The sequence below is a fragment of the Cryptomeria japonica genome, chromosome 2, assembly GCF_030272615.1.
Source record: "Cryptomeria japonica chromosome 2, Sugi_1.0, whole genome shotgun sequence".
NCBI classification, from domain to species: domain Eukaryota; kingdom Viridiplantae; phylum Streptophyta; class Pinopsida; order Cupressales; family Cupressaceae; genus Cryptomeria; species Cryptomeria japonica.
Window position 1 is genome coordinate 269,238,217 of NC_081406.1, and position 16,706 is coordinate 269,254,922.

Below are 16,706 nucleotides of genomic sequence, written 5' to 3' on the forward strand. Positions count from 1 at the left end.
TTGTGGTACATTTTCTTATTTTAATTGAAGTATACAAAAATAAATGTAATAAATAGACAAAGAGTTTGTATTTGAACCTTTTGGTAATGTCTTTGTAGAACATTTTCCTATAGATTAATTGATATGTACACAAAAATAAACATATAAATATACAAAAAAATGTATTTAAAACTTTAAGATAATATAACTACAAAAAAGTGAAAAAAAATTAAATATTTTTTCTATTTTAATTAATTTACTCACAAAAGCAAACATGTAATGAGATAAAGAATTTACATTCAAATCATATAATTTTGAATGTCAACAATTGAGCCTTTGCTTTAGGGTTCATGGACACCTTTATATATTACATGAACATGTGTGAGCAACTTCTCTCAATGGTCGACTTTTTAATAATGCAACAAGACATTTATAGGGGAACATGTATGTAATACAAAATTGAATAGTCACTACTTAATAATCAAGTTAAAGCATCATCAAATTGAATATTCAATCCCTATTCTTCAAGTTATTATGGTCGAGTACAAATAAATCCATTAAATTCTTTTATTGTCACATTAAATCTTTAATATAACAATTGTGAATTTTCATCGAAGTAAATGTTATACTTCTCTAAATTGTGCAGATATGTTATGTAGAAGAGAAAAAAGGATATACAATTTTGTTTCGTCTAATTAAATTTAAATTTATTGTTCATGGAAAAATTTAAAACAAATGTTTATTTTATAAATTTAATTAAGATTGAAAGAGTTTTTTGAATAATGTGTGGAGTATAATTGTTTGAACATATTAGTACAATTTTTTGTTACTTATTTTTAATTCAATAATTATTTACACATTGAAAAATTCATAGTATTGAAAAATATTTTACATTTATATAAAGAAAAAATAAAAACACAACTAGCCTACTTTTAATTGCATATCCACAAGTACAACATTGTATTCCTATAATTTGTGCCTATATGCATATAGTGTCTTAAGCCCGCTTGCTAATTCTAACATTCTCTCTAATTTAGACAGAAGGAATAAGATATTGTTACTTGAAAATGTGAATTTATAAAAAGGTTCCAAGGTGTAGAATTATATCAAAGCTCAATGACCTCTACCACCTTCATGTTCTTCCTTTCCTATTTGCAATCAATTGCATCACACAACAAATTCAATTTTGATAGTTTTTTTAACGCTGAGATGGAAGGAATGGATGCCTGAGTGTAGTCGTCTCAAAGGTGATTAGCCATGATCTTACCAATCATTTTCCTACCAATAGAGAGAATGATCATAGAGATGCGAATTAAATATACAACATGGTTGTGTTATGCAACAATTCTCTATGTGTTGATCATCTTCTTGATAACTTCTTTGATGGAAAGGTCAAAGGTCTTAAATCTTGAAAACCCTTCATAGCATCTACAATTAGGAATTAGAATGTGATCTACTTTGGGTTGGCCTTTGTTATTAGCCTTTAAAAATGTGTGCTAATGGTGTCTCACATGTTCTTCATGATTTGTTTAGATTGTTAAATTTTATTTTAATATTTATAAAATCATTATTTAATAATTTAATATTTTTTTATTTTTTATTTTAAAAAGTGTAATAAATATTATATATTTATTTTTTACATATTAATTATTAAAGTGTAAATGAATCTCAATTTTAAATTAAAGAGTTATGTAAACAATAAAAACTTCAATATAATTTTTTTCAAATTTTGACTTCACATATAAATGTTTGGTGTCTCAATTACTTATCAAACCAATATTAACAAAAAAATACCTAAAATTATAGACTTTATTAGAAAAATTAAATAACATGTACATCTACATAATATTAAATAAAAAATGATAATAATATTATTGAGAGATACAATTGAATGTGTTACAGTATTTCTTTTATAAAGTATTTCAAATGTAACTTCTCTTGGAACCACTAACTTATGAGAATGTAATTATTTATTTATTGTAAAAATAAACAAGTCACTAAGGTGACTTTATTATTGTAAACCTTAATTTTTCAATACCCTCCTTAAGGTTTATATTCCACACAATAAAACATGTAGAATAAAACGAACAAATACATATTCTTTAGAAGTTTTTCTTTTAAAAAATTAATCTTGAATCAAGTATAACTCCATCAAGTTGCCTAATAACCTTCAAAAAGGTGTAGCTCTTGAGCTTAATTCTTAAGTTCTTGGATTACCACCTTGTCGAATAACTCTCGAATCATTAATCCCCAAATTGTTGGAAAATAATCTATTGCCTTATCAAGTTACCTAATAACACTCAAAAGGATAAAATTCTCTAAATCTACAACTCCTCAATTATCTAGGCGATAGGGCATATTGAGTTCACCAAATTTCTATCTTTCTTAAAAAAAAAAAAACTTCACAAAATATACATTCTTCAATTTTGTTAGCATAAAAATAAAAATAAAAAATTAATGTATTCTTCTCATTAAAAGTGTCGTCTTTGAGTGAGAAGCTGATTTGAGATGATGAAAATCCTCAAGTCTCCAATGTGACCTATTATACTTTATTTATTTAATATTGCAAGTGATTTTTTGGAGTCACCATCAAATGTAGCAAAGATGGCCTTGAAAATCAATGCATAAAATATAACATGATTAAAATGTTCATTTGAAGATGTTAGACTCAATTGAAATTGCCCCTTTAACAATGTGACCAAATTATTCTTATAACATCTTATTTTCTTTATCACTTCAATTACAAAAAAATAAACTTTCTTTCTCTCTAACCATGTTGCACACCCTATTAGATATTTCATTATTTTCTTGTCTTATACAAAAAAATCATATTTCATTATTTTCTTGTCTTCCTTATTCCTTATAAACTCCATAGATTTTATAGAAATTTTAAATTTCCCAAGTTAAATTCTGTAAGGCCAAATGATCTCCCTTCTAATCTAAAAATAATAATTTCCAAATCAAGAGAGCTTACATAGAATAAGGTACTCACAATTTGAATGGTACTCAAGCCTATGTATCACAATAACCTAGGAAAAGAAGGGAGGGCTATGCCCTCCATGTTGAATGAAAAAATGAGAAGCCTGAGCAAATATTAAATTGGAAGTATGAAGTACCTCTTTCTTTAAGAACAATATTTTTTTATTTTTTTTGGTGAGAAGATTTGACAAAAGTTTCAAAAAAGCATTATCATGCAACAACACAATTTATATATTTTCTTATAATTGCTACACTTTCTATGGCTGTTATTGTATCACTAATATTTCTTGAGCTCGATATATCTAAAAAATCAAATAATATATGTTAATAAAATGATGAAATATTATTGAGAGTTATCTTTGAATAAGTTACAATGTTGCTTTTCCAAACCATTTCAAACATAACTCTTGCCACCACCAACTTATAAAACATGACTAATTATTTAGAAACAAAAATAAATAAAATGTCACTAAAATGACTTTATTAATGAAAACCTTACTATTCGAAAGATATTTTACAAGGAGAAAGAAATTAAGCAAAGAAGGGGCAGCCCTTTATCCCAGTCTTATACTCCCCATAATTTTGGTCAAATGGCCCTCTAAGCAGTCCTCCACACAGTTCTGCAGGATCATAATATACTTCCACCTCCTCCATTTTCAGTTTCTCATTCACCTGTAATAACCACACTCTCACACATTTAATACTTCCCATAAACCTTATCAAACAAAACCAATCCAAAAAAAATTCAATTTTCTAAATATATGTGAATTGATTATATGAGAGTAACCTTAGCAATGGCTATTCCTGTGAATTGGACTTTTTCTCCAGTGGGAGCATGGCCTTTGAAGGGGCCCTCCATGACACCCCAATGCCTGAATTTGAAGTTCACAACAGGAGGCCCTGTGTAAACTTCCACAACTTCCCATGCAAATCCTCCTGGCATGGCTGTCCGAAATATTTCATGAGAGGACTCAAATGTTTCCTTGGATGTCTTGAAGTACTGAAACTCCTCTGGTAAAGAAGTCTGCATTAAAGCATTGTAGCTGCCCACTTCTAATGTCTCCTTTCCTGATAGAGCAGGCCTACCTGAAAAACAGACCCACCTAATATCATCTCACCATGATCATAAATAGACAACAGAATTTTATTGAATTATATGTGACAGTACTTGTGTAAGAGAAGAATGATGGGTATTACCGTTTGTACTGAGTGAGAACTTTTGAGGATCAATTGTTTTGAAGTCCTGAATTCTAGTCTTATGCGAAAGCTCCATCTCCCATGTTTTAACCAGGTTCTGAACAGTTTCTTCAAGGGAACCTTTGGGCCATACCTACAGAAATCATCAAAACCTTGATAAACATATACATGAAGATCTTCAAAACCAGCCTTTTGGGTATTAACACTAAACTTTGAATTTCTAAAGGCCTTTGCTTAAACATCTGTTGATTTCAATTCTTATGGTGGTAAATGTTACTAATCCCATTATCAGACTCCTAAGAGGGTATAAACAGATCAGAATGAACTTTTCAACAAAAGATCAAAAACATCTAAAAAGGACACTTCATAAATCTAACATATAAGTTTTTCTGAATTGGGATAAAGTTGAAAACATTTTATTCCATCCCATAACTATGAAATCTTGAATACCATAAAAAGAAAATAATTTGCTGATCTAAGACACCTTGGTTCTGGTACTTTCAAAGAGAGTGTTGACTAGAGTGTAAGAAGGAGGAGCTCCATGCCTCCACATTGTATTCTTCTCAGACTCTCCATTTATATTCCCACGATATGGGTCATCTCCCTCGCTCAATCCCACACCTGCAACTTTTTCTCCCAAGATTTCTACAGACAACATTGAATTCAACACAAAATAATTTAACAGCTCTGTTAATGATCAAGTGTAAAAAAAAAAGTAGCAGAGCTTGGTCTTATGTTTGGAAGAGGATCCATTTGGAATTTAAAGACGTTTAAGGCCAAGATCAGTCATCCTGAAGCAACCCAGGTCAAAATAAGAATTGCTCTAACACGATCTTTATCCATGTTTCAGGCTTCACCCATTTAAATTTTAGTTTTAAATCGTTAAAAGTTGGAGTGGTGACTTTGATAAATACTCTACAGACCATTAAGCCAAAACTTTTGATTGACGGTTAAGTTACATAACTTTGTTAAATATGAACTCTACAGATCGTTAAGCCTTGATTGAATTCTTATTATAAAATATCTAGACTAGCCTTACTCATTTGAATATTCTTTATATGTAAATTTTTATTAATAATTATATTTTTCCTCATTTTATGTTTAATAGTGATGATAGTCTATAATGACAATCCATTGGATGTGTTTTAATAGTGATGATAGTCTATAATGACAATCAATTGTATGCCTTCTATGGTTTGTTTGTTTTTTTTTCTTTATTCTAAAGATTGGTGATTTGTGATTTTTGTGAAGTTGCTTTCAGCGACATGAAAGGTTGGTATGATAAAGAAATAAATGAATCTATGTAATGTAATTGATGTTTGAGAGGTATATGTTTGCATTTAAAGAGTAAATTTATGTAATAGTAGGGTGACAATTTTTTCTAATTATTTAAATTTTAGGCGATTGAATGTGGGTTCTATAATTTGTCACAATAATCTATTGCTGCTACATTCTTGTATGAGTTTTGGTTTTTTAACATTTTGAGATAATGTCAACTGTGAGCAATATTTTTTGTGGGAGGTTTTCCTATTTTAATTGAAGTGTACACAAACACAAGCATGTGAATAGATGAAAAGTTTGCATTTAAAACTTTTGAAAACTTCAACTACAATATATGTAATATATATGTAAATTATTTTTCTATTGATTAATTATTGTGTAAATAAAAACAAACATATAAATAAACAAAAAAATCTTATTTAAAACTTTTACATGATATAAATAAAAAATGTGAAATATTTTTCAAAATATTTTTTCTAGTTCAACTAATGTATTCAAGAAGGCAAACAGGTAAACAGATAAAGAATTTAGATTTAAATTATATAATTTTGAATGTCAACAGGGTAGCTTAACCTTTACTTTAGGGAATTTACACCTTTATATATTACATTAACATGTGCGAGCAACTTCTCTCAATGGTGGGCTTTATAATAATGCAGAAAGACATTTTATAGGGGAATACAAAATTGGACGGTCACTACTTAATAATCAAGTTAGAGCATCAAATTGAATGTCCAATGCCTATTCTTCAAGTAAGTACAAATAAATCCATTAAATTCGATTATTGTCACATTAAATCTTTAGTATAAGAATTCAGAATTTTCATCCAAGTAAATGCTTATACTTCCCTGAATTGTACACTATGTTATGTGGAAGAGAAAAAAGGATATTCAGTTTTGTTTAGTCTAATTAAATGTAAATATATAGTATGATGGAAAATATAAAATATTGATTTATAATTTTGGTTAAAATTAAATTAGTGTTTGAATAATGAGTGGAGTAGAATTGTTTGAACATATTAATATAAATTTTAATTTCTTGTTTTTAATTTGACAATTATTTATACATAAAAGAATTAATTATATTGACAATATTTTTTATTTTTTTTATGGAAGTTTATATACAAATGTCGAATTTGCATATCGGAGTCTTCCACTTCACAAGTAGACCAAGGGTCCATTGACATCGAGAAAAATAAAAAATACAGCGAACATAATTTTAACATATAAATTTTTTTTTTTTCTAACAAATTGCTACCAAGAGATTAGCTCCCATTATATTAATATTAAAGAAACAAATTACATATCTAGAATACAATGTTATATTCCTATTTGTACTTGTACTATATAGTTTCTTATGCCCACTTGCTAGTTCTAGCATTCTCTTCAATTTAACCATAAGGAGTAAGTTCTTGTTGCTTGAAAATGTGAATTTGAGAAACGGCTCCATATCTTTCTTGTAGAATCATTCTTGATATAGCTCAATGACCTCTACAACCATCATGTTCTTCTTTTCCTTTTTGTAATCAATTGCATCAAACAACAAACTCAATTTTGGTAATTTTTTGAAGGGTGAGATGGAAAGGATAGATGCCTGAGTGTACTCATCTCAAAGGTGATCAACCATGATCTTACCAATCATTTTCCTGTCAATAGAGAGAATGATCATAGAGAGAGAGAGATGTGAATCAAGTCTACAACATGGTTGTGTTCTGCAGCAATTCTCTACATGTTGATCATCTTCTTGATAACTTCTTTGATGGAAAGGTCAAAGGTCTTAAATCTTGAAAACCCTTCATAGCATCTAAAATTGGGAATTCGAATGTGACCCATTTTGGGTTGGCCTTTGTTCTTAGCCTTTAAAAATATGTTCTAATGGTGCCTCATATGTTTTTCATGATCTTTTTAGATTGTTAAATTTAATTTTTATATTTATAAAATTGCCATTAAAAAATTTAGCATTTTTATTTTATATTTTAAAAAGTGTAATAAATATTATATATTTATTTCTTAAAAAAATATATTATAGTGTAAATGACTCTCAATTTTAAATTAAATAATTATGTAAACAATAAAATATTGAACTCCTTACTATAAAATGCTCTCAATATAATTATTTTCCAAATTCTCACTTCACATGAAATTTTTTGGCGTCTCACTTATTAACAACAAAAAAACACTAAAAAACATAAACATTATTAAAAATAATAATAATGTATACATCAACACAATATTAAATAATAAATGACAATAATATTATTGAGAGATAACTTTTAATGTGATATAGTATTTATTTTATAAAGTATTTCAAATATAACTTCTCCAACTACCAACTTATGAGAATGTAATTAATTTTATTTATTAAAAAAAATAAACAAGTCACTAAGGTGACTTTATTAATGTAAACCTTAATTTTCCAACACTCAATTAAAGTTTTATTCCACACAATAAAACATGTAGATTAAAACAAGCAAATAAATATTCTTGGGAGACAATTTTCTTTGAAAAAACTAATCTTGAGTCAAGTATAACTCCATCAAAGCTACCCCATAACCCTCAAAAAGGTGTAGTTATTGAGCTCAATTCCTAAGTTTTTGGATTAACACCTCCCCAAAGAACTTGGAATCATTAATCCTCAAAATTATTGGACAACAATCTATTGCCCTATCTAGGTAATTATTCATATTGAGTTTACCAAATCTCTATCTTTCTCCAAAAAAATTAAATTCACAATATAAGTACTCTTTAATTTTGTTAGCAAAAAAAAAAAAATGTATTGTTCTCATTAAAAATGCCATCTTTGAGTGAGAAGTTGTTTCAAGATGATGAAGATCCTTCAACCTCCAATATTTCCAACCTTTTATGTGACCCTGTTATACTTTATCCATTTAATATTGCAATTGAATTTTTGGAGGCTCTATCAAATGTAGCAAAGATGACCTCAAAAATCCAAACATAAGATAACATGATTAAAATATTCATTTTAAGATACCACACTCAACTAAAATTACACATTTTACAATGTGACCAAATTATCTTTATATCATCATATTTTTCCTTATTATTCCAATTACAAAAACAAACTTTCTTTATCTCCAACCACACTACAGGCCCTCTTAAATAGAAAAACTTAAAAAAATTCAAATGCTTCTTATTGAAAGCATCTTTTAATTTTAAAATATTTTGTAACAATACAAATAAATAAATCTATTGAAAAAAAGGATTGATCGGATTCCTCCACACAACCAACAAAAACCTTCTACTATGGTTTGGCAGACTGCAAATTAAATTATAGAACTATATTTTTCCATTTTTCTAGAAACATTTAAAAAAAATATATTTACTTTCACCTGAAAATTAAATTTCAAAGCAACCGTCTAAATGGAGGCTCATACCTACCAACCATGGGGCAAGCGACACGGGTTTTGAAATTATACATTCACAAAGGACACCTATTTCATTATTTTCTTGTCTTCCTTATTCCATATGAACTCCATAGATTTTATGGAAAATTTAAATATTCCAGTCATAGTCCAAATGATCTATATTATAACTTAAATATTCCAGTCATAGGCCAAATGATCTACCTTATAACTTAACCAAAAAATTTATTTGCCAATCAACAGAGATTACATGGAATAAAATGCTCACAATTTTAATAATACTCCAGCAGATGTATCATATTGAAAATCTGCATAATATTAAGAAAATGATAATAATAGTATTGAGAGTTATTTTTGAATGTGTTATTGTTTTTATAAAGTATTTCAAACATAACTAAAACGTGACTAATTATTCAATAACAAAAAATAAATAAAATGTCATTAAATTGTAAATCTTAATATTCAAAAGACTTAATAGGATGATGGAAATTTTACAAATAGAAACAAATTAAGCAAAGAAAGGGCAGCCCTCTATCCCAGTCTTATAGTCCCCATAATTTTGGTCAAATGGCCCTCTAAGCAGTCCTCCACACAGTTCTGCAGGATCATAGTATACTTCCACCTCCTCCATTCTCAGCTTCTCGTTCACCTGTAATAACCACAGTCTTACAAATTAATACCTTACATAAAACTTACCTGAACAAAACCAATCCAAAAAAAATCCAATTTTCTAAATATATGTGAATTGATTAGATGAGAGCAACCTTAGCAATGGCTATTCCTGTGAATTGTACTGTTTGTCCAGTGGGATGGTGGCCTTTGAAGGGGCCTTCCATGACACCCCAATGCCTGAATTTGAAGTTCACAACAGGAGGCCCTGTGTATACTTCCACAACTTCCCATGCAAATCCTCCTGGCATTGCAGTTCGAAATATTTCATGAGAGGACTCAAATGTTTCCTTGGATGTCTTGTAGTACTGAAACTCCTCTGGTAAAGAAGTCTGCATCAAGGCATTGTAGCTTCCCAATTCTAATGTCTCCTTTCCTGATAGAGCAGGTCTACCTGAAAAACAGACCCACCAAATATCATCTCACCATGATCATAACTAGACAACAGAATTCTGTTGATCTATATGTGACAGGACTTGTGTAAGAGAAGAGTGATGGGTATTACCGTTTGTACTGAGAGAGAACTTGTGAGGATCAATTGTTTTGAAGTCCTGAATTCGAGTCTTATGCGAAAGCTCCATCTCCCACGTTTTCACCAGGTTCTGAACAGTTTCTTCCAGAGAACCTTTGGGCCATACCTACACAAATCATCCAAACCTTAAAAAAACATATACATGAATATCTATGAACCAGCCTTGTGGGTATTCACACTAAACTCTGAATTTCTAAATAGATCTGCTTAAACATCATTAATTTGGATTTGAATAAAGTGGAACATCTTATCTAATCTCATGTATAAGCAAACCTTAATATTAAAGAAGAGAGTTGAGATTCTTGTCTGTTAACTTCATCAACATTTAGTTCATACATGTATTTCATAAGGTCTTCATTTATTTAGAAATATAGAATAGACATTTATCTATCTACAATTAAGATTTGCAGATGTGTCTGATTATGCAACTCATCAAAATAGCATGTTATGCATGTCTTAAACATAACTTTTAAAAAATTCGACCAAAACTTTATCTAAAAATCTCCTATAATTAAACAAAAAAATATCATTGAATCCAACTATTGCCACCATATCATTAAAACAATAACTTATAACGTTAATACCTTAGTTCTGGTCTGTTCAAAGAGGTTGTTGACTAGGGTGTAAGACGGAGGAGCTCCATGCCTCCACACAGTATTCTTCTCAGAGTCTCCATGCATATTCCCACGATATGGGTCATCTTCTTCCCTCAATTCCACACCTGCAACCTTCTCTCCTAACATTTCTGCAGACGACATTGTATTCAACAGACAATTTAAAACAGGTCTATTATGGAACAAGTGTAAAAAGAATTATAGCAAAGCCTGGTGTTATGTTTGCAGGGGGATTCATTTGGAATTTATAGACGTTTAAGGCCAAGATAAGCCGTCCTGTACCAACCCAGGTCAAATAACAACTGCTCTGATATGATCTTTATTTATGTTTCAGGCTTCCCCCATTTGAATTTTATTTTTAAATCTTTGAAAGTTAGACTGGTGACTTTGACAAAAACTCTTCAGACCGTTTAAGCCAAAACGTTTGATTTATTGTTAAGTCATGTAACTTTGTCAAATATTCTACATATCGCTAGGTCAAGATTATGATATTTATTTATGTTTCAGGCTTCCCCCATTTGAATTTTATTTTTAAATCTTTGAAAGTTAGACTGGTGACTTTGACAAAAACTCTTCAGACCGTTTAAGCCAAAACGTTTGATTTATTGTTAAGTCATGTAACTTTGTCAAATATTCTACATATCGCTAGGTCAAGATTATAGATTGATAATTAAGTCATGCAATTTTGTCAATAATTTTATTAATATTTAAGTCATATAACTTTGTCAAATATAAATTTTACAAGTCTTTAATTCAAAATTCTTGATGAGTAGTTAAAATGTGTAATCTTGTGAGATACAAACTCTATATATCAATAAGCCAAAACTCTTGATTGATAATTAAGTCATGTAAATGTGTCAAAAGCCAAGACTATTGATTGATAGTTTTTTTTTGGTAGGTAATAGGCCGAAGTCACAGTGTTTTTGAATTATTATTATTATTATTATGTTTGATTAGATTGACCCTAGACCTTCCCCATTTTTATGGAAGGCCAAGAGTCACAACTTAGAATTCATTTTAGATGTCCCTATTGGGAATTGAACTTGGGTCTCCACAGTGAGAACCCAATGTTTTGACCAGTTAAGCTCAACCCCTTGGACAACTCTTCATTGATAGTTAAGTCATGTAACTTTGTCAAATATATACTTTATAGATGGGTCTAACTTTAGCTAAAAAGACACATGGTTTTTTTAATTCTAGAAAAGATTTTGTCAAATATGAATCCTACAAATGGATCTGACTCTAGCTATAAAGACACATGATCTTTTTATTTTATAGGTGACTTTGTCAAATATGAATCGACTTGACTCTAAAAAGTTTTTTCAGCTATTTCTTAAAATTTCTACTATTCATATAGCTAATGAGATAGTAAAAAATATTGAAGTCGATAACGATAGTCCATGGTTCTTGGTATTTCTCATGTTCATGTGGTTAATAAAAATAATCAAGAAGATAGTGTCAAAAATTATAATGATGGATGGAACTCTCTCATGAGATTTTGCTGATGTATGAAGCAAATCAGATAGTTGAGATCATTCTCCTCTTATCTTACTTTTATCTCTTAAGATTGATATTTATTGATTTTATATTTTATATTTTAATATTTTGAATTTAATCATATATAGACTCTAAAAATATGACTAAATCTAAGAAGATATGCATAAATCTTATCTTGTTGGATGCAACAAAGACATGAATATAGAAAAATATTATCTTGTTCAATGCAAGCAAGTGCATGGGTAGATAGACCCAATAGAATTCACACATTTGTTTTTACAATGTTGACAAATTTGAACAAATATAATTACATTCAGTACATAATATACGTCATATATTTTGATCTTATTGTATACTCTACTAAAAGCCTATATAGTGCTAACAAAATTGAAAAATATTTTTATATATTCTATTAAATGTGAATATGATTGATTTAATATTAGAACCATATATGTTTCATGATTTTCTAATTTTTTTTAATAAATTTAGTTTATTTCAATTCAAATATCAACAATATTAAATGCTTGAATAACATCAGTTTATTGGTAGTGGTAGGATTACTTTTGTATCCATTGGATGCAATTAATTTTTTTAGTTGACCAATAGTATGATAGAATTTAAAAAAGGTGATGTGCAATTCTATAGTTCTAATATTTGGACATATTTTAATGATTTAAAAAATTACTTACTTCTTTTTCTATTGGCTCATTTTTCTAACAACCATTGCAAAATGAATTTATTTACAATAGGAACTTGACACAAATGCATCTCTTGCTTGAAATTAGAACTTATGGCTTAACTATCAATCAAGAGTTTTAAGTTGTTCCAATACAATTAAAAAATACTTTATTTGATAGATAAGGTGCAACAAAGTTGTGGTTATATTAATTATAATAAAATATAAATACAATATCTAATATGACAAGCTAGTAACATAAAGAGTTGCAGTTCTAACCATGGATGCTATAAAGACAAAATGGACATAATGTCCTTACATCAAACATAGAGGCACAAAACATCAAAAAGATCCATAAGATCCATAGCCAAAAGAAATTCACAAAATGAGCCACTTTGTAGCATGAAGAGCCCACCCGAAGCCATCGTGTCATTTAATGCCATCCAAAAAGCTCAAAAAATGACATATCTTGCAAGCATGCCCTCTTAGGTTTCATCATAGAAATCCCCCGTATTCACCACCTTCACAAAATCTTCTAGCTAGGGAGACTCATCTTCAAGTTCTATACCCACTGCCTTTTTTAGAAAATCATGTCCAACCCAAGCCCACCTATGGTATCATTCTAGGTTGTGCTCGTCCCTAGAGGCCCATTATGAAGGGTTGCAATGGCATCTCTTCCTTTGATTTGAACATCTTGGGGATATCATCTAGCTAGGTTACCTAGCTCTATAGTGACCACAACATGTATGTCATCAAGTAGGATATCCTCCTTGAATACCATCCTTAATAATATGAGACTTTGCACCTTTGAATCTCCTAGGTCTAAGAGTGATGTTGGAAACCTAGAGGAGATATATGTATTAACCTTGTGTCAGTTAGCACTTGTCAGGAACTCTTTGTCGAGGACCATCCAGACTGCTTCCATGGTGAGAACTGTGGACACATTGCAAATGGCCACCAAATGAATATATGAGATAGAATATAAGAAGGCCATCTATCGTTTATCAATCCTCAATCGTATTGGGGACTCCATCTTAGTTGGAAATCAAATGAATGAATAATATTGAAAGGAAAAATTTATAGCCATTTTGACTAATTTCCACATGAGCTAGAATAACTGGCCACCAAGCTTCATCAACTAAGCTTTCCTATGATAGCCTAGCCAATCAACACACATCCATACCATATTGTAGTAGTAGGCCAAAATCTTTGTAAAATTTGGATCTATTAAATGGATAATGATGACCAAAGGACAACAATAAGGGGATATTACCATTTCCAAGACAACCACCCAATGTCCCAAATGAGAGGATTAAATGCTCCGTGAAGGATGTATTGAGAAGAGAGTTACCACTGCCATCGCCAATTCACTCCTCAAGCCTAATCACCCCAAATTCAATGTTGTTAGTTGCTATGTTGGCTAAGTTGTCAATCATCATATTGCCTTCTCTATAGACATGATTGATTGTATGCTCAACAAAAAAATTGAGTAGCTCTAGAATTCTTCCTAACAATGCATTCAATCTCCAATTCAAAGAGCTGCCAAATCTAACTACGTTAACCACAGTTGCCAAATCACCTTCAATTTTAATCTTATCAATACCTAAATCCTTGCAAAGTATAAACCTCTCCATCAATGCTTTAAATTTTGCAACATCATTGGTGTCGATTTCCAAAGGTGTAGCTAATATGGCTACAATCAAATAGTCCCAAAGGTGGATAATGCACCCTCCACCAAATGGGCCCAAGTTACTGTGGGAGGCACCACCAAAGTTCAACTTAAACCATCCAAATTGAGGCATTATCCATTTCACTTGTGCTCTCATATCGATGATGTCAATACCATAGTTTCCAAAGAAATGAGGTATCTTGATCCCATGCCAATTACGTTGCATTTTATTATGCCAACTTGTAAATACATTGTGTTTATTAGGATGAATATTGGTTCTTCGATTGATCAATTTAACAATCATAACTTCAACTTTGTTTAGAAAAACTTTAAATCGCATGCTTTTATCTTGAAAGAGCCTTGTGTTGCACTCTTTTCAAATATCTCAAATCAATAGAGATGGGCGATCTATCCAGAGACTACTGAATAGCCATGTTTTATAAAGAACGGGCCAACCCTTAAACATATTGAGGATGTTGTTTGGTAAAGAAGAGGTCCAACCAAGTTTAGCACATAGCCATATCTAGCCATGGGGGCTTCACTAGTTGGGCAATATTACATCACATGCATTCATATTGGGGGGTTTAATATCTCAACAAATAAGCATAATATATTGCCTATTTGGTGAAAATATGGGGCTTTTAATTCGGGCTATGAAAAAAAGCAATGTATGGTCAACATAGGGAGGTTTTTTATTTGGGTTGTGTATTGGGAGGGGGTGACAAAAAAGGATTTTAGGGAAATATTTTTTGAAAATAGGGGTATTATTTAGTATGTCATGAACACACGTGTTATAACCCAGGTTCACTAAGTGAAGCCCGAACCGTGTATCTAGCAAGCTTGGGGAAAAGAACATGTGAGGAGTAGATGTGAAACTATTTCTTCCACCATATCGCAAAGCACACACCTCAAAGGGACCTCAAACCTCATTTTCTAAAATCTTTCTACATTAAGGATCCTTCCTTGAAGCCCTGCCCATGCAAAAATGTCTTCTTTAGGCATACAGTGTTTATTCCTACATAATTGAGTTGGAAGTTTTGTCTTGGACTTATTTGTGCAACTTTTGAGAATATGTGTGAGTTGGTCTATGTCTCCATCAAGTAGGACCAAATTTTCAAATCTTCCCATCTCCATCCTGAGCAGAGATTGTTATCATAGAACTCCATCTATTACCTTTATCTTATTAATAGCCTGGTATCTACCTCAATAATTCTCCCAAAACAATGCAAGTCTCCCATCTCATATGTCCCATGATAGATGCTTTGTAATACCTTCCTTACAACTGAGCATGAAGTTCCAGACCTATGAACCTTTACAACAATTTAGGGTTCTAAATATGCTTGTAGGTTTATCAATATCTAGTTCTTTTGAATAGTTTTGACCCATTTTAGGTGTGGTTCCTTATACATTCTCCATAAAAAAATTATCCCCTAGGGCCTTATTCTACCATATTTGTTTCCTTAAGCCCACACCATCATATTCCTTTAGCCTGCAAATATTGTCCCATGAGATCATATGTAGCAATCTTCCTCTTCTCTCCAAGACCTTGCCAATAAAATTTCCTCATATTTTGGATGATTTTATTATTATCCCTAGAGTAAAGAGCTAGGCATGATAGCAAATGAATCGATAATGCAAATATAGTTGCCTTCAACATCACAATCTGACCTACCTATCGATAATGCAAATATAGTTGCCTTCAACATCACGATCTGACCTACCTAAGAGATCCATCTTCCTTTCTATGTAGATAATCACTTATCCATCTTATGTCCCAATGGATCTCATAGCTTGGTGGTTCTAATTCCTTTATCTAAAGGGAGGCCTAAGTACATATGTGCATGGCAATTTCCTCTCTTAAAGTTGAGAATCCTTAAAATCTTTATCTCCTTCCTCGGCTCAAGAGAGAAAATAAATACTTTTGATTTATCCTGACTAATCAATTGGCCATAAGCCTTAACATAATGCCTCAAAATCTTTTTGAACTGAGCTACTTCTTTCCTCTTCCCCACACCAAACAACATGGTACCATCATCAGTGAACTGTTGATGATTTATAGTTTCAAAATCATTTGTGACATGAACCCCCTGAATCAAACTATTTCTTTGTGAATGTTTGAATGTGCTACCTAACTTGCCTATGTTATAATGATAAATAAGAAGAGACACAAAGGGAACTTTGTCTAAGGCCCCTTGATATCTCAAAAAAAAAATTGGGAGACCCATTGATAA

General features: G+C 30.7%; 2 protein-coding genes across 2 annotated transcripts; both read right to left on the reverse strand.

Moving 5' to 3' along the window:
• Positions 1–3,489: 3,489 nt before the first annotated feature.
• LOC131056082 (pathogen-related protein-like) lies at positions 3,490–6,616 on the reverse strand. The gene is made up of 5 exons (XM_057990417.1): positions 6,576–6,616; positions 4,640–4,763; positions 4,156–4,288; positions 3,746–4,044; positions 3,490–3,630 (listed from the first exon to the last, which is right to left on the reverse strand). The coding sequence occupies exons 1-5, from the start codon at positions 6,614–6,616 to the stop codon at positions 3,490–3,492; spliced, it is 738 nt and encodes a 245-aa protein (XP_057846400.1).
• Positions 6,617–9,326: 2,710 nt separating this feature from the next.
• On the reverse strand, positions 9,327–10,808 carry LOC131056081 (pathogen-related protein-like). The gene is made up of 4 exons (XM_057990416.2): positions 10,604–10,808; positions 9,993–10,125; positions 9,583–9,881; positions 9,327–9,467 (listed from the first exon to the last, which is right to left on the reverse strand). The coding sequence occupies exons 1-4, from the start codon at positions 10,775–10,777 to the stop codon at positions 9,327–9,329; spliced, it is 747 nt and encodes a 248-aa protein (XP_057846399.1). The 5' UTR covers positions 10,778–10,808.
• Between the last annotated feature and the right edge of the window lie 5,898 nt (positions 10,809–16,706).